The 25,503-nt window shown below is 41.6% G+C and overlaps 1 protein-coding gene across 1 annotated transcript in view; it reads left to right on the top strand.

Annotated features, from left to right (window-relative positions):
* MED13L (mediator complex subunit 13L) overlaps nucleotides 1-25,503 on the top strand; it is a 944,653-nt gene that overhangs the window by 843,978 nt on the left and 75,172 nt on the right. Inside the window, 3 exon segments of the mRNA XM_053702159.1 lie at nucleotides 4,318-4,483; nucleotides 7,005-7,019; nucleotides 7,022-7,331. Coding sequence (XP_053558134.1) covers nucleotides 4,318-4,483; nucleotides 7,005-7,019; nucleotides 7,022-7,331 — 491 coding nt within the window.

The following is a 25,503-nucleotide window of genomic DNA, read 5'->3' as shown; positions in this document are numbered from 1 at the left end:
GTGGGAGATTGTGACTACAGACACAAGCCTTTCCAGCTGAGGAGCCGTTTGGGGTGCCAAGAAGGCACAAGGTTTATGGACTCAGGAGTTCTCCCAATCAATATTTTGGCACTCCGGGCAATCTTCAATGCCTTGAAGTCTTGGCCCCTTTTGGTTCGCCCAGTTTATCAGATTCCAATCAGGCAATATAACCTTGGTTGCCTACATCAACCATCAGGGGGGAACGAGAAGTTCCTTGGCGATGAGAGATGTATCTCAGATACTAGAGTGGGCGGAGACTCACAGATGTACGCTGTCGGTGATCCACATTCCGGGTATGGACAACTGGGAAGCAGACTTCCTCAGCAGGCAATCCTTTCACCCAGGGGAATGGACTCTCCACCCCGAGGTGTTTGCAGAGGTATGCTGCAAGTGGCAGGCCGGAGATAGATCTCATGGCATCCCACCTCAATACCAAGCTACCCAGGTATGGATCAAGGTTGAGCGATCCTTAGACGGAACTGATAGATGGCATATCGGTACCATGGAGGTTCAGGCTCATATATCTTTTTCCTCTTTTACCGCTTCTCCCTCGTGTGGTGGCTCGCATCAAGCAGGAGCGAGCATCAGTGATTCTGGTTTCTCCATCGTGACCGTGCAGGACTTTGTTTGTAAACCTGGTGGGGATGTCTTCATTTCCTCAGTGGAGGTTACCTTGTCGCAGAGATCTGCTGATACAGGGTCCCTTTGTTCATCAAAATCTAGTTTCTCTGAGGCTGACTGCGTGGAGATTGAATGCTTAGTCTTAGCCAAGAGAGGGTTTTCTGAGAGTGTTATCGACACTGGTTCAAGCTCGTAAACCAGTTACTAGTCATATCTACCATAAAGTGTGAAGGACATACTGGTGTGAAGAGCGTGGCTTTTCCTGGCATAAGGTTAAGGTTGCCAGAATTTTAGCTTTTCTCCAGGATGGCCTGGAGAAGGGTTTTTCTGCTAGTTCCCTGTCGGTGTTACTGCACAAAAGATTGGCCGAACTTCCGGATGTGCAGTCCTTTAAGGCTCTGGCTAGGATTAGACCTGTGTTTAGATCTGGGTCTCTGCCCTGGAGCCTCAATCTTGTTCTTAGTGTTTTGCAGCAGGCTTCGTTTGAGCCTATGCATACTGTTGACATTAAATTGTTATTTTGGAATGTTCTTTTTTTGTTTGCTATTGCCTCTGCGTGTAGTGTTTCTGAGATTTCTGCTTTGCAATGTGACCCACCTTATCTGGTTTTTCATGAGGATAATGCGGTTTTATGCACTTATCTAGGGTTCCTCCCTAAGGTGGTGTCGTATCGTAACATTAATCAAGAAATTGTTGTTCCTTCCTTGTGTCCTAATCCTCCTTCAGCAAAGGAACGTTTGCTTCACAATCTAGATGTGGTTCGTGCCTTGAAGTTCTATCTTCAGGCTACTAAGGAATTCAGACAATCTTCCTATTTGTCATCTATACAGGGAAGCGTAAGGGGCAGAAGGCTACTGTGACTTCTCTATCTTTCTGGTTTAGGAGTGTCATCCGCTTAGCTTATGAGACAGCGGGACAACAGCCTCCTGAGAGGATAACGACTCATTCCACTAGAGCAGTGGCTTCCTCTTGGGCTTTTAAGAACGAAGCCTCAATGGATCAGATTTGTAAGGCGGCTACCTGGTCCTCCTTACACACTTTTTCAAAATTTTACAAGTTTGATGTGTTTGCTTCGGCTGAAGCAGCTTTCGGGAGAAAAGTTTTGCAGGCTGTGGTGCCCTCCTTTTTGGGTCCGACTCTTTCTTGTTCCCTCCCGTTATTCAGTCAGTGTCCTCTAGAGCTTGGGTATAGTTTTCCCAACAGTAAGGAATGAAGTTGTGGACTCTCTCTGCCTTATGGAAGGAAAACATAATTTATGCTTACCAGATAAATTCCTTTCCTTCCTGGCAGGGAGAGTCCACGACCCCGCCCGTAATTTGTTTTGATGGACGGCTCCCTTTTTTAATATTTTTTTCAGGCATCTTTATACCCTGCTGTTTCTCCTACTTTTCCTTGCTCCCTTAGCAGAATGACTGGGGGATCGGGGAAGTGGGAGGGATATTTAAAGGGGCACTAAACCCAAACATCTTCTTTCATGATTCAAGTAGAGAATACAATTTTAAACAACATTCCAATTGACTTCTATTATCTAGTTTGCTAGTTGTACAGCAACCAATCGGCAGCTACTGAGCATATCTAGATATGCTTTTCAGCACAGTATATCAAGATAATAAAGCAAATTAGAAAGTTGTTTAAAATTGCATGCTCTTTCTAAATCATAAAAGAAAAAATTTGGGTTTCATGTCCCTTTAAGGCTTTGGCTGGGCTTTCTTTGCCTCCTCCTGGTGGCCAGGTGTTGTATTCCTCAACAGTATGGAATGAAGTAGTGGACTCTCCCTGCCAGGAAGGAAAGGAATTTATCTGGTAAGCATGAATTATGTTTTTTTTCTTTCATGATTCAGATATAGCATGTAATTTGAAGCAACTTTCTAATTTACTCCTATTAATTTTTCTTTGTTCTTTGCTATCTTTATTTGAAAAAGCAGGAATGTAAGGTTTGGAGCTTGCCGATTTTTGGTTCAGTATTTGGGTAGCGCTTGCTGACTGGTGGCTAAATGTACCTTCCCCTTTTTATAAACATATCTGGAATGTTAGCAATTTTTTAGATGAAATTTAATCAGTTTTAATTAAGGTACACTTAAATTAACTTACTTTTTAAGCGCTGAAATTCAAATTCCGTGCGCTCCGGCCGCCCACTTCAAAAGTATATATTTTTTGTGAGCTAACAATGTGAATTAAACACCATCTAAAATATTGCTAACATTTCGGATCTGTTTATACAAAGGTGAAAGTTTACATTCGCTTTTACAGTTAAATGTGCACGCTCCTAAGATCACCTCAGATTACTGTTTAAAAAGAGAACTAAGGAAAATTGGTTATAGACGTACGTTAAAAATTGTTTAAAATGTAATGCTCTTTCAAATCAATTTAAAGGGACAGTCAAGTCGAAATTAAACTTGTCATGATTTAGATAGGGTATACAATTTTAAACAACTTTCCAATTTACTTTTATCAAATTAGCTTTGTTCTCTTGGTATTCTGTGTTGAAGGCTATACCTAGGTAGGCTGATTTCTATGCCCTTGAACGCTGCCTTTTTTCTCAGTGCATTTTATACGCTTTTCCCAGCTAGACAGTGCTAGTTCATGTATATGATAACATTGTGCTTACTCTCGTAGAGCTATGCATGAGTCAGCACTAATTGAAATGTTAGTTTTAAAAAATTACTGAGATAAGGGGACAGTCTACAGAGGCTTAGATACAAGGTAATCAGAGGTAAAAAGTCTATTAATGTATAACAGTGTTGGTTATGCAAAAATGGGGAATGGGTAATAAAAGGACAGTCTACTTGAAACTGTTTGTTTAAAAAGATAGATAATCCCCTTTTCACAATTACATTTTAACACCTTTTACATAAAAATATGTAGTGTTTCTCATTAGAAAAGTTGACATGTATAAAGGACCAGTAAATGCAGTAGATTTGCATAATAAACAAATGCATGATAAAAAGACAATGCAATAACACTTAGTCTGAACTTCAAATGAGTAGTAGATTTTTTTTTTTCTGACAAATTTCAAAGTTATGTCTATTTTCACTCATCCTGAATGATGTGACATTGATTAGCCAATAACTAATGCATATTACGTATATTCTGTGAATTCTTCAACATGCTTATTAGGAGCTGGTGACTTAAAAAGTGTAAATATAAAAAGTCTATGCACATTTTGTTAATGGAAGTAAATTGTGTGTTCTATCTGAATCATGAAAGTTTTTAATTTTGACTTGAGTGTCCCTTTAAATGTCAAATGTGTAGTTAAATGTATTTTAGTATTTCGAACTTACAAAGATAACCTTGAATTGTGTAGCTTTTATAAGTGCGAACTCGGGTGTCTTACCCACACCCCTTCCAATACCTTCACTTATGCAGTTTTAGTACAGACCCAACTTGTCCTGAACATGCCATTACTAGAGTGTGAGTAAAATGTATACTCTTTAGTTTCTTCACACAGGTGTATATCTATAGTATAATCCCCATTTTCATATTTGGCCTAATAGGTCCAACTTAGCTATATTTAAACAGTCTGGTAAAGCAGAGGGGGGTTTATGTAGAAAGTGGGGTGCCCTGATGGCTTTTTGAGGTTGCTTCTACCTGCTCCAAGAAGGCAGTGTGAAGAATTTGGTTTGAGTATAAAATCTTATTGTCTGTGTTTGTAACAAATACTTATCTGTTCTTCAGATGTGTCGTCTCGGCCAACACAGACCCATTTGTAAAGTGTTATCTGATGGGATTATGAAGATCAGCCCATCTGGAGCAGAGATGTCTTCTGAGGAGTCTCCCATGGAGGAGATGGATAATCAGGCACGATTAAGGCTCTACTCTCAAACTTGCCGTCAGCATCTTGGTGAGTCACTAACTGGATGGGCATGTCTTTTAATGCAAGGATAGTTAGTATTGTCAGGCATTTGTATGGACATATTTGGTAACATAACATAAGGCTAGATCAAATCCAGTAGACATAAGTGATTGTAAAGTTTAAAGTCCTGAGTTTAGAAATACCCAATGTTTACATGTTCTTTGCTTTTTTTGCAAGTTATGGGGCCATAAATATAAGTAGCACTTTGCTATTTCCAAACCACTTTTTTTTTCAAAATTAGCGCTAGTTTCATTGGAACACTGATATCTTTCAGGAATCCCTGAATATCCATTGACATGTATATATTTTTTTTTAGAAGACATTCCAAAGTATTGATCTAGGCCCATTTTGGTATATTTCATGCCACCATTTCACCAGCAAATGCGATCAAATAAAACAAATTGTTCACTTTTTCACAAATTTTTTCACAAACTTTAGGTTTCTCACTGAAATTATTTACAAACAGCTTGTGCAATTATGGCATAAATGGTTGTAAATTTTTCTCTGGGATCCCCTTTGTTCAGAAATAGCAGACATATATGGCTTTGACGTTGCTTTTTGGTAATTAGAAGGCCGCTAAATGCCACTGCGCACCACACGTGTATTATGCCCAGCAGGGAAGGGGTTAATAAGGGAGCATGTAGGGAGCTTTTTGGGGTAATTTTAGCTTTAGAGTAGTAGATAAACCAAAATAATGATCTAGGCCCATTTTGGTATATTTCATGCCACCATTTCACCGCCAAATGCGATCAAATTAAAAAAAAACTTTAAATTTGTCAAAATTGTAGGTTTCTCACTGAAATCATTTACAAACATTTTGTGCAATTATGGCACAAATGGTTGTAAATGCTTCTCTGGGATCCCATTTGTTCAGAAATAGCAGACATATATGACTTTGGCGTTGCTTTTTGCTAATTAGAAGGCCGCTAAATGCCGCTGCGCACCACACGTGTATTATGCTCAGCAGTGCAGGGGTTAATTAGGGAGCTTGTAGGGTTAATTTTAGCTTTAGTGTAGTAGACAACCCCCAAGTATTGATCTAGGCACATTTTGGTATATTTCATGCCACCATTTCACCGCCAAATGCGATTAAATAAAAAAAGTCAACTTTTTCAACAAACTTTAGGTTTCTCACTGAAATTATTTACAAACCGCTTGTGCAGTTATGGCACAAATGGTTTGTAATGCTTCTCTGGGTTCTCCTTTGTTCAGAAATAGCAGTCATATATGGCTTTGGTGTTGCTTTTTGGTAATTAGAAGGCCGCTAAATGCCACTGCGCACAACACATGAATTATGCCCAGCAGTGAAGGGGTTAATTCATTTTAATTAGGTAGCTTGTAGGGAATTTGCAGGGTTAATTTTAGCTTTAGTGTAGAGATCAGCTTCCCATCTGACACATCAGACCCCCTGATCCCTCCCAAAGAGCTCTCTTCCCTCCCCCACCCCACAATTGTCCCTGCCATCTTAAGTACTGGCAGAAAGTCTGCAGTACTAAAATAAAAGGTATCCTTTTTTTTAAAAAAAAGCATATTTACATATGCTGCTGTGTAAGATCCCCCCCTCCCCCCCTTAGCCCCCAACCTCACCTGATCCCCCCCAAAACAGCTCTCTAACCCTCCCCTCTGCCTTATTGGGGGCCTTCTTGGGTATGGCAGCTGTCTGCCAGTACCCAGTTTGCATATAAAAATGTTTGTTTTTTTTTTCTGCAGTGTAGCTTCCCCCCACCCCCCCTCCCAGATCCCTTAGATGACTTATCAGGGATTTTATCCCTCCTTTCTCCCCATAATAAGAAAAGAGTTTCTGTAGTGTAAGCGATTCCCACCTGCTCCCTCCCCCGTGCACACCGCTCCGCCGCCCCCCCCGTGCATGTGTGCCACCGGCGATCCCGATCCCGCCCCCATCTCTGACTAAGAAGCCATCGATGGCCGCCACCCGCCTCCCACTTTAGCTCCCACCCACCAACGAATGAGGCCATCGATGTCCGGTGCAGAGAGGGCCACAGAGTGGCTCTCTCTGCACCGGAGGGGGTAAAAATGTTATTGCAGGATGCCTCGATATCGAGGCATCCTGCAATAACCGGAAAAGCAGCTGGAAGAGGATCAGGATCGCTTCCAGCTGCTTTCCAAACCGAGGACGTGCAGGGTACGTCCCTTGGTCGGTTAAGTGACTTTTTCAAGAGGACGTACCCTGCACGTCCCTCGGTCATTAGGGGTTAAAGGACCTTTTAATACAGTAGAATTGCATAACAAAAGTATAATTAAAAGACAATGTAATAGCAAATAGCACTTACTCTGATATTCAATATGAGTAGTATATTTTCTTAGTTTCTTGTGTAAGGAAACTTTTCTCAGGATGCACTGTGGTTTTGATACCAGTTTTTCTGTGCTACTTTATTATGCATTTATGTAGTCAGTTCTTCTGTTCTTTAATGTTTTGAAACTCTTAAGTGGGGCGAGTCGGATTAGCCTGTCATTGCGTTTTAACAAAACTTTGTTTTACTTTATGCAGCTCCTTACCTGTCTACCCTCAGCTGGACACAGCTTGTTGTTACCAACCCAAAGGCCAAGCACCCCTATTGTACAAGGCATTCCCCAGCCCTTCCTGTGCACACAACCTTCCCTTCAACTCTACTCCCAATGGAACAGGTACTACTCCTTTGCTACCATCATCTCTATCAGTGCCTGTTGGGAATAACTCTGCTGCCTACACCTTCGGGATTCAGAGCAGTTGCCAGACACAGAATCCTCCCACCCTAGTGATCGATCTGTAGGGGAATCAGCCTGTCGTTTGAAGGGAGCCCAATCAGCAATCTACACAGCAGGATGTTCCTGAGAAGTAAGTATAGAAATTGGCCCTTAGTTAAAATTTGAAAAATACAATGGAAACATGTTGAGTATATCTGTGCTAAGGTCCTACTTTTTAGAGGCTCAATTAAAGAGAAAAAAAACATGGTGTTTTTTCCCACTTTAAAACCTTAACGAGCATAGTAGAGGTAACGAGCATGAAAAACATATTCTTAAATATTTCCTTGTTATAGAGCATCATTGAACATCTCTATAGGGGTTAACTGATTTTCAGAACACAATTTTGTTAAATATACATATCAGTGTAATTCTTAATGTCTTATACTTTTGTAATTGTAAATACATTAATATAGAAAATAGCGTATTTTCTTTCATGTAATTGGCAAGAGTCCCATGAGCTAGTGACGTATGGGATATACAATCCTACCAGGAGGGGCAAAGTTTCCCAAACCTCAAAATGCCTATAAATACACCCCTCACCACACCCACAATTCAGTTTTACAAATTTTGCCTCCTATGAGGTGGTGAAGTAAGTTTGTACTTGATTTTTATGATTTATTCTGTGATAAGCGCTTCTAATCATTCTTAAAGAGAATCTAACTCACGTTTACCTCTAATCATCATGTGTATCATGTCATCGTTTTTTTATTATTGCAGCACAAAACCGAATAGAAAGGTATTTACCAATATTTTATTACTATATTCCTCTGCCCGCTATGTATCTCCCGCAATTTCTTAGGTGATTGACAGTTCCTATAACTAATAATCTAGCCCCTTTTCTCTTGTAAGGTGTATCGAGTCCACGGATCATCCATTACTTGTGGGATATTCTCCTTCCCAACAGGAAGTTGCAAGAGGATCACCCACAGCAGATGCTGCTATATAGCTCCTCCCCTAACTGCCATATCCAGTCATTCTCTTGCAACTCTCAACACAGCATGGAGGTAGTAAGAGAGAAGTGGGGAAAATGTAGTTGTTTTTTTCTTCAATCAAAAGTCTTGTTATTTTTAAATGGTACCGGAGTTGTACTATTTTGTCCCAGGCAGAAAATAGAGAAGAATCTGCCTGTGATTTGTATGATCTTAGCAGGTTGTAACTAAGATCCATTGCTGTTCTCACACATAACTGAGAGAGAGGTAACTTCAGCTGGGGAATGGCGTGCAGGTTATCCTGCTATGAGGTATGTGCAGTTAAAAAAAATTCTAGAGATGTAAATGCTAGAAAATGCTGCTGATACCAGATTTATGTAGGTAAGCCTGAATACAGTGATTTAATAGCGACTGGTATCATGCCTTACTTTTAGAGGTAATACTCTTATTAATTTGCAATATAAAACGATTTGCTGGAAGGTTTAAGCATTTTTATATATGCTTTGGTGATAAAACCTTTATTGGGGCCTAGTTTTTTTCCCACATGGCTGGCTTAATGTGCCTAGAAACAGTTTCCTGAGGCCCCCCGTTCCACTGTTTTAACATGAGTGGGGAGGGGCCTATTTTAGCGCTTTATTGCGCAGTTACTTTCACAGACATGAGACATCAGCTTCCTCCAAGAGTCCCCTGAATGCTGTAGGACTCTCTGAGGGCTCTTAGGCTTTCCCAAAAATCGTTTGTTGGGGAAGGTAGGGCCCCAGCAGAGCTGGGGCAGTTTGTTGTGACTGTTAAAAAATGTCTATATTGTTTTTTTGATCCGTTTTTTTGAACTAAGGGGTTAATCATCCATTTGCAAGTTGGTGCAATCTCTGTTAGCTTATTATACACACTGTAAAAATTTTGTTTGATTTACTTGCCTTTTTTCACTGTTTTTCAAATTCTGACAAAATTTGTTTCTCTTAAAGGTACAGTACCGTTTTTATTTTTTGCTTTGTTTAACTTGATTTAAAGTGTTTTCCAAGCTTGCTGGTCTCATTGCTAGTCTGTTTAAACATGTCTGACATAGAGGAAACTCCTTGTGTTCATTATGTTTAGAAGCCATGGTGGAACCCCCTCTTTAGAATGTGTACCAAATGTACTGATTTCACTTTAAGCAATAAAGATCATATTCTGTCTTTAAAAAATTTATCACCAGAGGAATCTGACGAGGGGGAAGTTTATGCTGACTAACTCGCCCCACGTGTCAGACCCTTTGACTCCCGCTCATGGGACTCACGCTCTAATGGCGCCAAGTACAATCCAGTGTGCCCATAGCGTTCTACTTTACAAGACATGGCGGCGGTCATCGGATAATACACTGTCAGCATTATTATCCAGACTACCTGGTTTAGAGGAAAGCGAGACAGCTCTGGAGTTAGAAGAAATACAGAGCATACTGATGCTTTAAGAGCTATGTCTGATACTCCCTCACAATATGCAGAAGCTGAGGAAGGAGAGCTTCTTTCTGTGGGTGATGTTTCTGACTCAGGGAAGAGGATTCAACCTGATTCTGATATGTCTACCATTTAAATTTAAGCTTGAACACCTCCGCGTATTTGCTCAGGGAGGTTTTAGCTGCTCTGAATGACTGTGATACAATTTGCAGTGCCAGAGAAATTGTGTAGATTGGATAAATACTATGCAGTGCCGGTGTGCACGGATGTTTTTCCATACCTAAAAGGTTTACAGAAATTATTTTCTAAGGAATGGGATAGACCAGGTGTACCGTTCTCTCCCCCTCCTTATTTTTAAGAAAATGTTTCCGATAGATGCCCACCACACCGGACTTTATGGCAGACAGTCCCCTAAGGTGGAGGGAGCAGTTTCTACCCTAGCTAAGCGTAACTATATTCCTGTCAAGGACAGTTGTGCTTTCTCAGATCCAATGGATAAAAAGTTAGAGGGTTACCTTAAAAAAATGTTTATTCAACAAGGTTTTATTCTACAGCCCCTTGCATGCATTGCCCCAGTCACTGCAAGAGGCTTTACAGTAGAGACCCCATTGGATGACATACTTGACAAGCTTAGAGCACTTAAGCTAGCCAATTCTTTTGTTTCTGATGCCCATTTTCATTTGACTAAACTAACGGCTAAGAATTCTGGTTTTGCTATTCAAGCGCGCAGGGCGCTATGGCTTAAATCATGGTCAGCTGACGTTACTTCAAAGTCTTAAGCTGCTTAACATTCCCTTCAAGGGGCAAACCCTATTCGGGCCTGGTTTGAAGGAGATCATTTCTGATATCACTGGAGGAAAAGGTCATGCCCCTTCCTCAGGATAGGTCCAAGTCAAGGGCCAAAACAGGACTAATTTTCGTGCCTTTCGAAACTTCAAGGCGAGTGCGGCATCAACTTCCTCTAATACAAAACAAGAGGGAACTTTTGCTCAGTCCAAGTCGGTCTGGAAACCCAACCAGACCTGGAACAAAGGCAAGCAGGCCAAGAAACCTGCTGCCTGCCTAAGGACAGCATGAAGGATCGGCCCCCTATCCGGTAAACGGATCTAGTAGGGGGCAGACTTTTTCGCTCTTCGCCCAGGCTTGGGCAAGAGATATCCAGGATCCCTTGGCATTGCAAATTATATCCCAGGGATATCTTCTGGACTTCAAAGCTTCCCCCCTCCAAAAGGTATGATTTCACCTTTCACAATTATCTGCAAACCAGATAGAGAGAGGCATTCTTACACTGTGTTCAAGACCCTCTAGTTATGGGAGTGATCCATCCAGTTCCAAAGGAGGAACAGGGACAGGGATTTTACTCAAATCTGTTTGTGGTTCCCAAAAAAGAGGGAACCTTCACACACAATTTTAGATCAAAAGTCTTAAACAAATTCCTCAGAGTTCCATATTCAAGATGGAGACTATTCATACCATCCTACCTATGATCCAGTAGGTGGGTCAATACATGACTACAGTGGATTTTAAAGGATGCTTATCTTCACATTCCGATACACAAAGATCATCATCGGTTTCTCAGGTTTGCCTTTCCTGACAGGCATTACCAGTTTGTAGCTCTTCCTTTGGATTAGCTACAGCCCCAAGAATCTTTACGAAAGGTTCGGGGGTCACTTCTGGCTGTCCTAAGACCCGCGGGGCATAGCAGTGGCCTCTTATTTAGACGACATCCTGATAACAGGCGGTCAAATTTCAAAATTGCCAAGTCTCATACGGACATAGTTCTGGCATTTCTGAGGTCGCATGGGTGGAAGGTGAACGAAGAAAAGAGTTCTCTATCCCCTCTCACAAGAGTCTCCTTTCTGGAACTCTAATAATTCTGTAGAAATGAGGATTTACCTGACAGAATCCAGGTTCTCAAAACTTCTAAATTCCTGCCGTGTTCTTCATTCATTTCTCGCCCATTCGTGGCTCAGTGTATGGAAGTAATCGGCTTAATGGTAAGCGGGCAATGGACATAGTGCCGTTTGCACGCCTACATCTCAGACCGCTGCAACTCTGCATGCTCAGTCAGTGGAATGGGGATTACACAGATTTGTCCCCTCTACTAAATCTGGATCAAAGAGACCAGGGATTCTCTTCTCTGGTGCTATCTGGGGTCATCTGTCCAAAGGTATGACCTTTCGCAGGCAGATTGGACAATTGTAACGACAGATGCCAGCCTTCTAGAACTGGGGGGGCAGTCTGGAACTCCCCTGAAGGTTCAGGGATCATGGACTCAGGAGAGACACTCCTTCCAATAAACATTCTGGACTGAGAGCGATATTCAATGCTCTTCAGGCTTGGCCTCAGCGACAATGAGGATTCATCAGATTTCAGTCGGACAACATCACGACTGTGGCTTTCATCAACCATCAAGGGGGAACAAGGAGTTCCCTAGCGTTGGTTAGAAGTCTCAAAGATAATTCGCTGGGCAGAGATTCACTCTTGCCACCTATCAGCTATCCATATCCAGGTGTAGAGAACTGGGAGGCGGATTTTCTAGTCGTCAGACTTTTCATCCGGGGGAGTGGGAACTCCATCCGGAGGTGGTTTGCACAATTGATTCATTGTTGGGGCAAACCAGAACTGGATCTCATGGCGTCTCGCCAGAAACGCCAAACTTCCTTGTTACGGATCCAGGTCCAGGGATCCCAAGGCGACGCTGATAGATACTCTAGCAGCACCTTGGTCTTTCAAACTGGCTTATGTGTTTCCACCGTTTCCTCTGCTCCCTCGTCTGATTGCCAAAATCAAGCAGGAGAGAGCATCAGTGATCTTGATAGCGCCTGCGTGGCCACGCAGGACTTGGTATGCGGATCTGGTGGACATGTCATCCTTTCCACCCATGGACTCTGCCGCTGAGACAGGACCTTCTACTTCAAGGTCCTTTCAACCATCCAAATCTACTTTCTCTGAGACTGACTGCCTGGAGATTGAACGCTTTGATTTTATCAAAGCGTGGCTTCTCCGAGTCAGTCATTGATACCTTAATTCAGGCACGAAACCCTGTCACCAGGAAAATCTATCATAAGATATGGCGTAAATATCTTATTGGTGTGAATCCAAGGGTTACTCATGGAGTAAGGTCAGGATTCCAAGATATTATCTTTTCTCCAAGAAGGATTGGAAAAAGGATTGTCCGCTAGTTCCTTAAAGGGACAGATTTCTGCTCTGTCTATTCTTTTGCACAAGCGTCTGGCGGATGTTCCAGACGTTCAGGCATTTTGTCAGGCTTTAGTTAGAATCAAGCCTGTATTTAAAACTGTTGCTCCACCATGGAGCTTAAATTTGGTTCTTAAGGTTCTTCAAGGGGTTCCGTTTGAACCTCTTCATTCCATAGATATTAAACTTTTATCTTGGAAAGTTCTTTTTTTTGGTAGCTATTTCCTCGGCTCATAGAGTTTCCGAGTTATCTTCCTTACAATGTGATTCTCCTTATCTGATCTTCCATGCAGATAAGGTAGTTCTGCGTACCAAACCTGGATTTTACCCTAAGGTGGTATCTAATAAGAATATCAATCAGGAGATTGTTGTTCCATCATTGTGTCCTAATCCTTCTTCAAAGAAGGAAAGTCTATTACACAATCTTGGACGTGGTTCGTGCTTTTAAAGTATTATTTACAAGCTACTAAAGATTTTCGTCAAACATCTGCTTTGTTTGTTGTCTACTCTGGACAGAGGGAGAGGCCAAAAGGCTTCGGCAACCTCTCTTTCGTTTTTGGCTAAGAAGCATAATCAGCTTAGCCTTATGAGACTGGCTGGCCAGCAGCCTCCAGAAAGGATTACAGGCTCATTCTACTAGAGCTGTGGCTTCCACATGGGCCTTTAAAAATGAGGCTTCTGTTGAACAGATTTGCAAGGCGGCGACTTGGTCTTCGCTTCATACCTTTCAAAATTCTACAAATTTGATACTTTTGCTTCTTCGGAGGCTATTTTTGGGGAGAAAGGATTTACAGGCAGTGGTACCTTCCGTTTAAGTACCTGCCTTAGTCCCCCCTTCATCCGTGTACTTTAGCTTTGGTATTGGTATCCCACAAGTAATGGATGATCCGTGGACTGGATACACCTTACAAGAGAAAATATAATTTATGCTTACCTGATAAATTTATTTCTCTTGTGGTGTATCCAGTCCCACGGCCCGCCCTGTCATTTTAAGGCAGGTATTTTTTAACTTTAAACTACAGTCACCACTGCAACCCTACTGGGTTTCTCCTTTCTCTGCTCTGTTTTCGGTCGAATGACTGGATATGGCAGTTAGGGGAGGAGCTATATAGCAGCTCTGCTGTGGGTGATCCTCTTGCAACTTCCTGGGAAGGAGAATATCCCACAAGTAATGGAGATCCGTGGACTGGATACACCACAAGAGAAATTAAATTTATCAGGTAAGCATAAATTATGTTTTTTTTTCAACGTCACGCGATGTCACTGAGCATGCGTTCCCTTCAGAATCCGGATTGACAAGCAATGCGCTTCCAGGACTAGCGCATGCGCAAAACAATACCAGCTCATCTGATAAACGGCGTAAAGGCGCAGGCGCAATTAAAATTTGTTGGCCGATAATGATTAACGGATCACAGAACACATGCGCATATTAGCCATTGTGTAAAACGCGATGCGGCAAATCTAGTTCTCGTTTGTGAGAGCACCGCTCTATACGGAATGCAGTCTGAAAACAGGAAGTCAAGGATGGGAGGAGTTAACCAACAAAACGGAGCTAAGTTTTAATATAAATTTTAATATGAAACAATTTTTTTTTTTTTAAATTATAGCGGTTTTAAATGATAAGTTGATTGTGAATTGGTAGTGACGATTACATAGCCAGAAGTTTACATTCACTTTAAGCCCAATTTCTCTGAGTACAGTGTTTGTCAGAGGAATGTGGAAGGGAGTATCGCCTGTTTGATTTTTATGGTTTTCCTCGCTGGAAATCTTTTCAAAGGTTCTCGGTCTTTGGGATTCATCTCCTACCTCCCTTTTCAGTTTGGCGCTTTATGTATTAATATAACGTTTTAAAATATATGTATTTTACTTATATTTGCCATGAGTCAGGTCTATATGTATTTCCCTTTGCAGTCCAGCAGTTTCATTATGGGAATCATGTTTAGGAAGTTTCTTACCTGTGATATAGTCTTTTTTTTCAATTTGACTTGGTTTTTTCTTGGAAAACTTGCGGGCAAATTAGGCTTGCGATGGGCGCAAAATGCTTTTTATTTATTGCGTCATTCTTGGCGCAAATTTTTTTTTTGGGGTGCGAATGTGTGTCGGCCATGATGCAAGTTCGTCATTTCCTGCGTCTTAGTTGACAAAAATTTTTTCTCAACGTCATACTTGGCGCAAAAAAAATTAGATTTTATTTCTTTTACAAGATACGACGAGTCCACGGATTTCATCCTTATGGGATATCACCTTTCTGGTCAGCAGGAGGAGGCAAAGAGCTCCACAGCAGAGCTGTATATATAGCTCCTCCCTTCCCTCCCACTCCAGTCATTCTCTTTGCCTGCGTTAGAGATAGGAGTGAGGTGTGAGTTTAGATTCTTCAATCAAGAGTTTATTATTTTTAAATGGTGCCAAAATGTACTATTTTTCATTAGAGCAGCATCTGTTGTTTATAACCTTTTGGTTTTGGGAAACTGGTGAGGTTTTACCTGCCACTGCACCTCCCTCATTTATGCTGCTCTTCTGTGATGGCTTTAGAGAAATTTAACTAAAGCCCTTCTGACCGCACAGGGACCTCAGGAGGAAGATTTGACCCCCCTGACACACTGAGTTTCTCATGCTGGTTACTCGGCATGCAGGTAAGTGCAGTCTGTTTCTGGGTTTTTTTGCACTAATAAAAATGGAAAAGTGACATTCTCAGAACGGTCTGTACTTTTTTTCTCAGGGGACATGAGCTCTTAATATGAGATCTGACATGGTGCGTTATCCAGACACTCTAGTATGATTGAGTTACCTAGAAGCTCTGGGATATGAATGAGATATGGGTATTCAGGACACACTAGTAAGTTTATTGTGCCTAGTAGAGCTGAAACAATTATTGGGCATATGTGTTTTCTCTTTTATGGAGGATAAGGCTGGACTTTGGGAGTTGCGGAGCCATAGCGGTTAAATTTTACTTTAGTCCGTGGCTTTGGCCTACTTTTTTCCCGGGTCTGACTTTACCGTTGGGCGGGGCTTTGTTCTGGCGCGCTGCGCAGTTGTACCGCTTGTCATTACGGCTGCTTGTTCCATAGTTTACACAAGTGATTTTGCATCATGAAGGTTCGCTTATTTTGGTCAGTGGGGAGAGGTAGGAGCCGCAGCAGAGCTGCTGCGTGGTGACTGAAGAGTTTTTCGTTTTTCATGGAACGGTTCACTTTTTTATAGGGAATGTGAAGAAGTTTTAAAATCTGTTATATTTCTTAGCAAGTTAAAGGTTTTTTCTTTGTTAAGGACACATTATTTAAAAAAAAAAAAAAAAAAAAGAGAACTAAAGATTAATATTTAGAGGAAATAAAGATTTTTTCATTATGTTCAGTATTGCTGACCAAGCTTCGCATTTTTCTGTTCAGCTTAATATAATGGATGATCTTTATTTGTTCACTAAGGGTATCTTTTACAACCAACGGCCTGCATTGTACGAGTCACAAACTGCGGCTGCCTTTTGGTTTGACGCCTTAGAGGAGTCTCTTAAGACTGAGACTTCTTTAGAGGAAATTATGGATAGAATTAAGGCTCTTAAGCTGGCCAATTCTTTTGTAACGGATGCTGCCTTTCAGATAGCCAAATTGGCAGCTAAGAATGCAAGATTTGCTATTTTTAGCGCGCAGAGCCTTATGGTTAAAATCTTGGTCTGCGGATGTGTCCTCTAAATCTAAGGCTTTTGGCTATTCCTTTCAAGGGGAAGACTCTATTCGGACCTGACTTGAAAGAGATTATTTCTGATATTACGGGAGGTAAAGGTCATCTACCTCAGGATAAAGCTTCTAAGCAGAGGAGTAGACAGAGTAATTTTCGTATCCTTTCGAAATTTCAAGGGTGTCCCCTCTTCCTCTTCCACTAAGCAGGAAGGGGAATTTTGCACAATCCAAGCCCGCCTGGAGACCCAATCAGACTTGGAACAAGGGTAAACAACCCAAGAAAGCCCGCTGCTGCTCCCAAGACAGCATGAAGGGGTAGCCCCCGATCCGGGGACCGGATCTAGTAGGGGGGCAGACTTTCTCTCTCTTTCCAGGCTTGGATAAGAGATGTTCAGGATCCATGGATACTGGAAATCTGTGTCTCAGGGGTATCAGTTGGAGTTCAAAAATTCCTTCCTAAGGGGAAGATTTCTTTCTTTCACAATTGTCTGTAGACCAGATAAAGAGAGAGGCGTTCTTACGTGTGTAAAAAGACCTCTCCACTATGGGAGTAATCTGTCCTGTTCCAAAACAAGAGCAAGGACAAGGGATTTTACTCCAACCTTTTTGTGGTTCCCAAAAAAGAGGGAACGTTTTCGACCCATTTTAGGCCTCAAGAGTCTAAACAAGTTTCTCAGAGTCCCCATCTTTCAAAATGGAGACAATTTGGCAAATTCTTCCATTTAATCCAGGAGGGGGTCAATATATGACTACCGTGGACTTGAAGGATGCTTATCTTCATATTCCTATCCACAAAGATCACCCGTTCCTAAGGTTTTGCTTTCCTGGACAGACATTTTCAGTTTGTGGCTCTACCTTTCGGGCTGGCCACGGCACCCCAGGATCTAACAAAGGTTCTATGGTCCTCTGCTGGCGGTTCTCAGATTGCGGGGCATTGCAGTGGCGCCCTATCTCTACGATATTCTGATCCAGGCGTCTTATCAGCTGACAAAGTCTCATACCGACATAGTTCTGTCCTTTCTAAGGATTCACGGGTGGAAGGTGAGTCTAGAAAAGAGTTCACTAATTCCACAGACAAGGGTCCTTTTCCTGGGAACTCTAATAGATTCTATAGCAATGAAGATTTTCTTGACGGAAGTCAGAAAATTAAAGATGCTGAATTACATGCTGATCCCCTTCAGTCCAGTCCTCGGCCATCAGTGGCTCAGTGCATGGAGGTAATTGGGTTGATGGTGGGGGCAATGGACATCATTCCTTTTTGCTTGTTTTCATCTCAGACCGCTACAGCTGAGCATGCTCAAGCATTGGAATGGAGGATTATGCAGATTTGTCTCCTCAGATAGTTCTGGATCAGGAGACAAGAGACTCTCTTCTCTGGTGGTTGTCGCCGGATTCATCTGTCCCAAGGATGTGCTTCCGCAGACCCTCATGGGTGATAGTGACAACGGACGCCAGCCTTCTAGGATGGGGAGCAGTCTGGAATTCCCTGAAGACTCAGGGTGTGTGGACTCGGTCGGAGTCTCTACTTCCAATCAATATTCTGGAATTGAGAGCAATATTCAGCGCACTTTCAGACCTGGCCTCAGTTGGCTTTGGCCAAATTCATCCGATTTCAGTCGGACAACATAACGACTGTGGCTTACATCAATCATCAGGGAGGAACAAGGAGTTCCTTAGCGATGACAGAAGTGTCCAAGATAATTCGGTGGGCAGAGGCCTCACTCTTGTTACCTGTCAGCAATCTACATCCCAGGAGTGGACAACTGGGAGGCGGATTTTTTGAGCAGACAGACGTTTCATCCGGGGGAATGGGAACTCCACCAGGAGGGTCTTTGCTACTCTGATTCTCAGGTGGGGGCAGACCGGAATTGGATCTGATGGTGTTCTCGTCAGAATGCCAAGGTACGGACCCAGGTCCAGGGACACTCAGGGCCGAACAGTGCCTTGGTCATTCAGCCTAGCTTATGTGTTTCCACCGTTTGCTCTTCCTTCCCCGGGGTGATTGCACGGATCAAACAGGAGAAAGCTTTGGTGATTCTGATTGCTCCCGCGTGGCCCCGCAGGACTTGGTATAACGATTTAGTGGACATGTCTTACTCTCCCGCCGTGAAGCTTCTATTGAGGCAGGACCTTCTAATCAGGGACCTTTCCATCATCCGAACCTAATTTCTCTGCAGCTGACTGCTTGGAGATTGAACACTTGATTTTATCTAAACGAGGGTTCTCTGATGCGGTAATTGATACCTTAATTCAGGCACACAAGCCTGTTACTAGAAAAATTTACCATAAGGTTTGACGTAAATATCTTATTGGTGTGAATCCAAGGGCTACTCTTGGAGTAGGGTCAGGATTCCCAGGATTTTATCTTTTTCTCCAGGAAGGATTGGAGAAAGGGTTGTCGGCAAGTTCCTTAAAGGGACAGATTTCTGCTCTGTCTATTTTGCTACATAAACGTCTGGCAGATGTTCCAGATGTTCAATATTTTTGTCAGGCCCTGACTAGAATCAGGCTTGTGTTAAGACCGATTGCTCCTCCTTGGAGTTGAATTTAGTTCTTAATGTTCTTCATGTTTTTGTCAGGCCCTGACTAGAATCAGGCGTGTGTTTAGACCGATTGCTCCTCCTTGGAGTTTGAATTTAGTTCTTAATGTTCTTCATGTTTTGTCAGGCCCTGACTAGAATCAGGCCTGTGTTTAGACCGATTGCTCCTCCTTGGAGTTTGAATTTAGTTCTTAATGTTCTTCATGTTTTTGTCAGGCCCTGACTAGAATCAGGCCTGTGTTTAGACCGATTGCTCCTCCTTGGAGTTTGAATTTAGTTCTTAATGTTCTTCAAGGGGTTCCGTTTAGAACCTATGCATTCCATAGATATTAAGTTGTTATCTTGGAAAGTTTTATTTTTGGTTGCTATTTCTTCTGCTGGCAGAGTTTATGAGCTTTCGGCATTACAATGTGATTCTCCTTATCTTATTTTCCATTCTGGAAAGGTGGTGTTACCAAACTTGGTTTTCTTCCTAAGGTTGTTTGTAACAAGAATATTAATCAGGAAATTGTTGTTACTTCATTATGTCCTAACCCTTCTTCTAAGAAGGAGCGTAAGTTACATAACTTGGACGTAGTTCGTGCCTTAAAGTTTTACTTGCAGACGACTAAGGATTTTCGTCAAACATTTTCATTGTTTGTGGTTTTTGCTGGGAAAATGTAGGGGTCAGAAAGCTACGGCTACCTCTCTTCTTTTTTGGCTGAAGTGTATCATCCGTCTTGCTTATGAGACTGCTGGACAGCAGCCTCCAGAACGAATTACGGCTGATTCTACTAGGGCTGTGGCTTCCTCATGGGCATTTAAAAATGATGCTTCTGTTGAACAGATTTGCAAGGCTGCTACTTGGTCGTCTCTTCACACTTTTTCCAAATTTTACAAATTTGATACTTTTGCCTCGTTCCGAGGCTGTTTTTGGGAGAAAGGTTCTTAAAGCAGTGGTGCCTTCCGTTTAGGTTCCTGTCTTGTCCCTCCCTTTCATCCATGTCCTATAGCTTTGGTATTGTATCCCATAAGTAAGGATGAAATCCGTGGACTCGTCATATCTTGTAAAAGAAAAGGAAATTTATGCTTACCTGATAAATTTATTTCTTTTAAGAAATGACGAGTCCACGGCCCACCCTGTCGTTTTTTTATAAGAGACAGGTTTTAATTTTTGTTAAACTTTCAGTCACTTCTGCTTCTTGCTTTTCCTTTCTTTTCCTAACTTCGGTCGGAATGACTGGAGTGGGGAGGGAAGCGAGGAGCTATATATACAGCTCTGCTGTAGAGCTCTTTGCCTCCTCCTGCTGACCAGGAGGCGATATCCCATAAGTAAGGATGAAATCCGTGGACTCGTCATATCCTAAAAGAAATAAATTTATCAGGTAAGCATAAATTTCCTTTTTCTTTCATGTAATTGGCAAGAGTCCATGAGCTAGTGACGTATGGGATATACAATCCTACCAGGAGGGGCAAAGTTTCCCAAACCTCAAAATGCCTATAAATACACCCCTCACCACACCCACAATTCAGTTTTACAAACTTTTCCTCCTATGGAGGTGGTGAAGCAAGTTTGTGCTAAGATTTCTAAGTTGACATGCGCTTCTCAGCATTCATCCAAGGGAGTGGTCTCTCCATCCAGATGTGTTTTCTCAGATTGTTCAGATGTGGGGTCTTCCATAGATAGATCTCATGGCCTCTCATCTAAACAAGAAACTTCCCAGATACCTGTCCAGGTCCATTGGATGTTCAGGCGGAAGCAGTGGATGCGCTGACACTTCCTTGTGTTATCATCCTGCTTACATTTTTCCCGCCTCTAGTTCTTCTTCCAAGAGTGATATCCAAAATCATCATGGAACAATCGATGTGTGTTGCTGGTGGCTCCAGCATGGCCACACAGGTTTTGGTATGCGGATCTTGTTCGGATGTCCAGTTGCCAACCTTGGTCACTTCCGTTAAGGCCGGACCTTCTGTCTCAAGGTCCATTTTTCCATCAGGATCTCAAATCATTAAATTTGAAGGTATGGAAATTTGAAACGCTTAGTACTAAGTCATAGAGGTTTCTCTAATTTCAGTAATTAATACTATGGGCGCCATGTACTAAGAGGCGGGGCGGACAGCTTCTTAACTCGCGAAGCTGTCCACCCGCCTCCGCTACACCACGGGCAGCGGATCTATTGATCCGCTTGCCCGTATGTACCATTACACACTCATCGGAGAGTGTAATGCCCGCCCCTTCAATCGCCACGACCCAATCACTCGACTGAAGGGGCTGTCAAATCACCGAGAGAGAGCGTGCTCTCTGATTTTGCTTCGCCACCTAAGAGGTGGCGTATGGTGTAGGAAGCAGCGGTCTAATGACCGCTGCTTCTTACAAATGCGGGAAGCAGGCTCGCATATGCGAACCTGCCCCGCAAAGGCTCAGGAGCAGCTTTCGCTGCTTCGTACATGGAGCCCTATGTTACAAGCTCGTAAATCTGTCTCTAGAAAGATTTATTATCGAGTTTGGAAGACCTGCATTTCCTGGTGTTCTTCTCATAAATTCTCTTGGCATTTTTTTTAGAATTCCTAGAATTCTACAGTTTCTCCAGGATGATTTGGATAAGGGTTTGTCTGCAAGTTCCTTGAAGGTACAAATCTCTGCTCTTTCTGTTTTATTTCACAGAAAAGATTGCTAAACTTCCTGATATTCACTGTTTTGTACAGGCTTTAGTTCGTATTAAGCCCGTCATTAAATCAATTTCTCCTCCTTGGAGTCTTAATTTGGTTTTGAAGTCGTTACAGGCCCCTCCGTTTGAGCCTATGCATTCTTTGGACATGAAACTACTTTCTTGGAAAGTGTTGTTCCTTTTGGCCATCTCTTCTGCTAGAAGAGTTTCTGAGCTATTTGCTATTTCTTATGAATCTCCTTTTCTGATTTTTCATCAGGATAAGGCGGTTTTGCAGGACTTCATTTAAATTTTTGCCTAAAAGTTGTGAATTCTATCAACATTAGTAGAGAAATTGTTGTCCCTTCCTTGTGTCCTAATCCTAAGATTTCTTTGGAAAGATCCATACATTCTTTGGATGTGGTGAGAGCTTTGAAATATGTTGAAGCTACTAAAAATTTCAGGAAGACTTCTTGTCTATTTGTTATATTTTCTGGTCCTAGGAAAGGTCAGAAGGCCTCTGCTATTTCCTGGCTTCTTGGTTAAAGCTTTTGATTCATCAAGCTTATTTGGAGCCAGGTCAGGCCCCGCCTCAAAGAATTTACAGCTCATTCTACTAGATCAGTCTCCACTTCGTGGGCTTTTAATGAATGAAGCTTCAGGTTGATCAGTTTTGCAAAGCAGCAACTTGTTCTTCTTTGCATACATTTACTAAATTCTACCATTTCGATGTTTTTTATTTTTCAGAAGCAGTTTTTGGTAGAAAAGTTCTTCAGGCAGCTGTTTCAGTTTGACTCTTCTGCTTATAATTTCAGTTTTTTTTTTTTCCATTATAAGATTAAAACTTATGATTTGGGTTGTGGATTAATTTTTTCAGCAGAATTGGCTGTCTTTATTCTTTATCCCTCCCTCTCTAGTGACTCTTGAATGGAGTTCCACATCTTGGGTATTGATATCCCATTCGTCAGTAGCTCATGGACTTCTTGCCAATTGCATGAAAGAAAACATAATTTATGTAAGAATTACCTGATAAATTAATTTTTCATATTGGCAAAGAGTCCATGAGGCCCACCCCTTTTTATGGTGGTTATGATTTTTTTGTATAAAGCACAATTATTTCCAAATTCCTTTGTTGATGCTTTTTACTCCTTTCTTTATCACCCCACTTCTTGGCTATTTGTTAAACTGAATTGTGGGTGTGGTGAGGGGTGTATTTTATAGGCATTTTGAGGTTTGGGAAACTTTGCCCCTCCTGGTAGGATTGTATATCCCATACGTCACTAGCTCATGGACTCTTGCCAATATGAAAGAAATTAATTTATTAGGTAATTTCTTACATAAATTATGTTTTTGTTTTTTTTAAAAAAAATGGCTTTTTTGTTTGCTGTAGGACCGACCCTTTTAGGGAGGTTCTAATTCTTTGATGTCAGTTTTTTTGGCACTTTTTCACTTCTTGTAAGAGTGCGGTGCGCATATTTTAGATGGCTCTGCTGTTTAGAAGGCTTCTTGCTGTTTTTGCTTCTCTGGAAATCCGGATTGTAAACAGGATCGTTTTTTCCCTCAGTTTGCTGCCTGTTGCAGGACAGGTAGGGCACCTCAGTAATTCTGTTGAGGTGTAGAGTGTTACCTGGGGTATGTTTTCTTGATTTGGTAAATTTAAAGGGACACTATACCCAACATTTTTCTTTCATGATTAAGTAGAGAATATAATTTTAAACAAACATTCAATTTACTTCTATTACCTAATTTGCTTCATTCCTTTAGATTATACTTTAATGAAGAAATAGCGATGCACACGGTGAACCAATCACAGTAGGCATCTATGTGCAGCTACCAATCAGCAGTTACTAAGCATATCTAGATATGCTTTTCAGCAAAGAATATCAGAGAATGAAGCAAAATAGATAATAGAAGTAATTAGAAAAGTTGTTTATAATTGTATGCTCTTTCTAAATCATGAAAGAAAAAACTTGGGTTTCATGTCCCTTTAAGGTGAACATTTTATTTAAGAACGTTTTTTTTTGTTCTGTATTATTTCCTTTGTTAAAAGATAAAAAAAAAATAGATTTTTTTTTTTTATTTTTTTGTGTGTGCTTTTTCTCTTGTAAGGTGTATCCAGTCCACGGATTCATCCATTACTTGTGGGATATTCTCCTTCCCAACAGGAAGCTGCAAGAGGATCACCCACAGCAGAGCTGTCTATATAGCTCCTTCCCTAACTGCCACCTCCCAGTCATTCTCTTGCAGCTCTCGACAAGGGAAGTAGCTAGAGAGATGTGGTGCATTAATGTAGTTTATCTTCAATCAAAGGTTTATTATTTTCAAATGGTACCGGAGTTGTACTATTTTAGCCTCAGGCAGAAGGTTGAAGAAGAGTCTGCCTGTGGTTTTTGATGATCTTAGCCGTTTGTAACTAAGATCCACTGCTGTTCTCGCACATAACTGAAGAGATGGGTAACTTCAGCTGGGGGAATAGCATGCAGGGTCTCCTGCTCTGAGGTATGTGCAGTTTAAATTTTTTTAGAGAGATAAGCTACAAAATGCTGACAGTACCTGATGTATTTAAGGTAAGCCTGATTACAGTGATTAATAACGACTGGTATCATGTTTTGCTGTAAAGGGTAATATTTTTGTTATTTACTCCCATTACTGAATAGATATAACGTTTGCTTGATGTATATAAACGTTTATTACAAATGGTGATAAAACTTTATTCTGGGGCCCAGTTTTTTCCACATGGCTGACTAGATTTTGCATAGGGATAGTTTTTTAAGGCCCTCTCACTGTGAGTACAGGTTGGGAGGGGCCTATTTTCGCGCCTAAACTGCGCAGTAGTTTTTGCAGCTTGAGACATCCAGCTTCCCTGAAGGAGTCCCCCTGAACATATAGGACCTCTCTAAAGGGTTTTTGTTCCTTCCAAAGTCGTTATATGGAGCAGGTAGGGCCACAGCAGAGCTGTGGCAGTTGGTTGTGACTGTTTAAAAACGTTTATCGTTTTTTTTTTATCCGGTTTTGAAACTAAAGGGTTAATCATCCATTTGCAAATGGGTGCAATGCTATTTCAGTCTATTATACACACTGTAAAAATTTCGTAAAATTTACTGCTTCTTTCACTGTTTTGCAGTTTTCTCTTAAAGGCACAGTACCGTTTTTATTTTTTGCTTGTTCACAGTTATTAAAGTGTTTCTAAGCTTGCTGGTCTCATTACTAGTCTGTTTAAACTGTCTGTCATAGAGGAAACTCATTGTTCATTATGTTTAGAAGCCATTGTGGAACCCCCTCTGTGTACCAAATGCACTGATTTTACTATAGATTACAAAGACCATATTCTGGCTTTAAAAATTTATCACCAGAAGAAATTGACAAGGAGGAAGTTATGCCGTCTAACTCGCCCCACGTGTCCAGAACCTATAATCCCGCTCAGGGGACGCCAAGTACATCTAGAGCGCCCGTTGCGTATACCTTGCAAGACATGGCGGGCAGTTATGAAATCATACCCTTACAGAGGTATTATCTAAACTGCCAGGATTGCAAGGAAAACAAGACAGCTCTGGGACTAGAATAAATACAGAGCTCTCTGACGCTTTAGTGGCTATGTCTGATACACCCTCACAATGTACTGAAGCTGAAGCAGGGGAGCTCAATCTGTGGGTGATTTTTTCTGATTCAGGGAAGATACTTCAACCTGATAATGATATGTCTACATTTAAATTTAAGCTTGAGCACCTCCGCGTATTGCTCAGGGAGGTCTTAGCAACTCTGGACGACTGTGACGCTATTGTAGTCCCAGAGAAATTATGTAGATTGGATAAATACTATGCAGTACCTACTTACACTGATGTTTTTCCAATCCCTAAAA

The sequence above is a fragment of the Bombina bombina genome, chromosome 2 (genome assembly GCF_027579735.1).
Source record: "Bombina bombina isolate aBomBom1 chromosome 2, aBomBom1.pri, whole genome shotgun sequence".
In the NCBI taxonomy this organism is placed as follows: domain Eukaryota; kingdom Metazoa; phylum Chordata; class Amphibia; order Anura; family Bombinatoridae; genus Bombina; species Bombina bombina.
The sequence above is the reverse complement of the archived record's forward strand: the minus strand, read 5'-3'. Positions and strand labels throughout refer to the sequence as shown.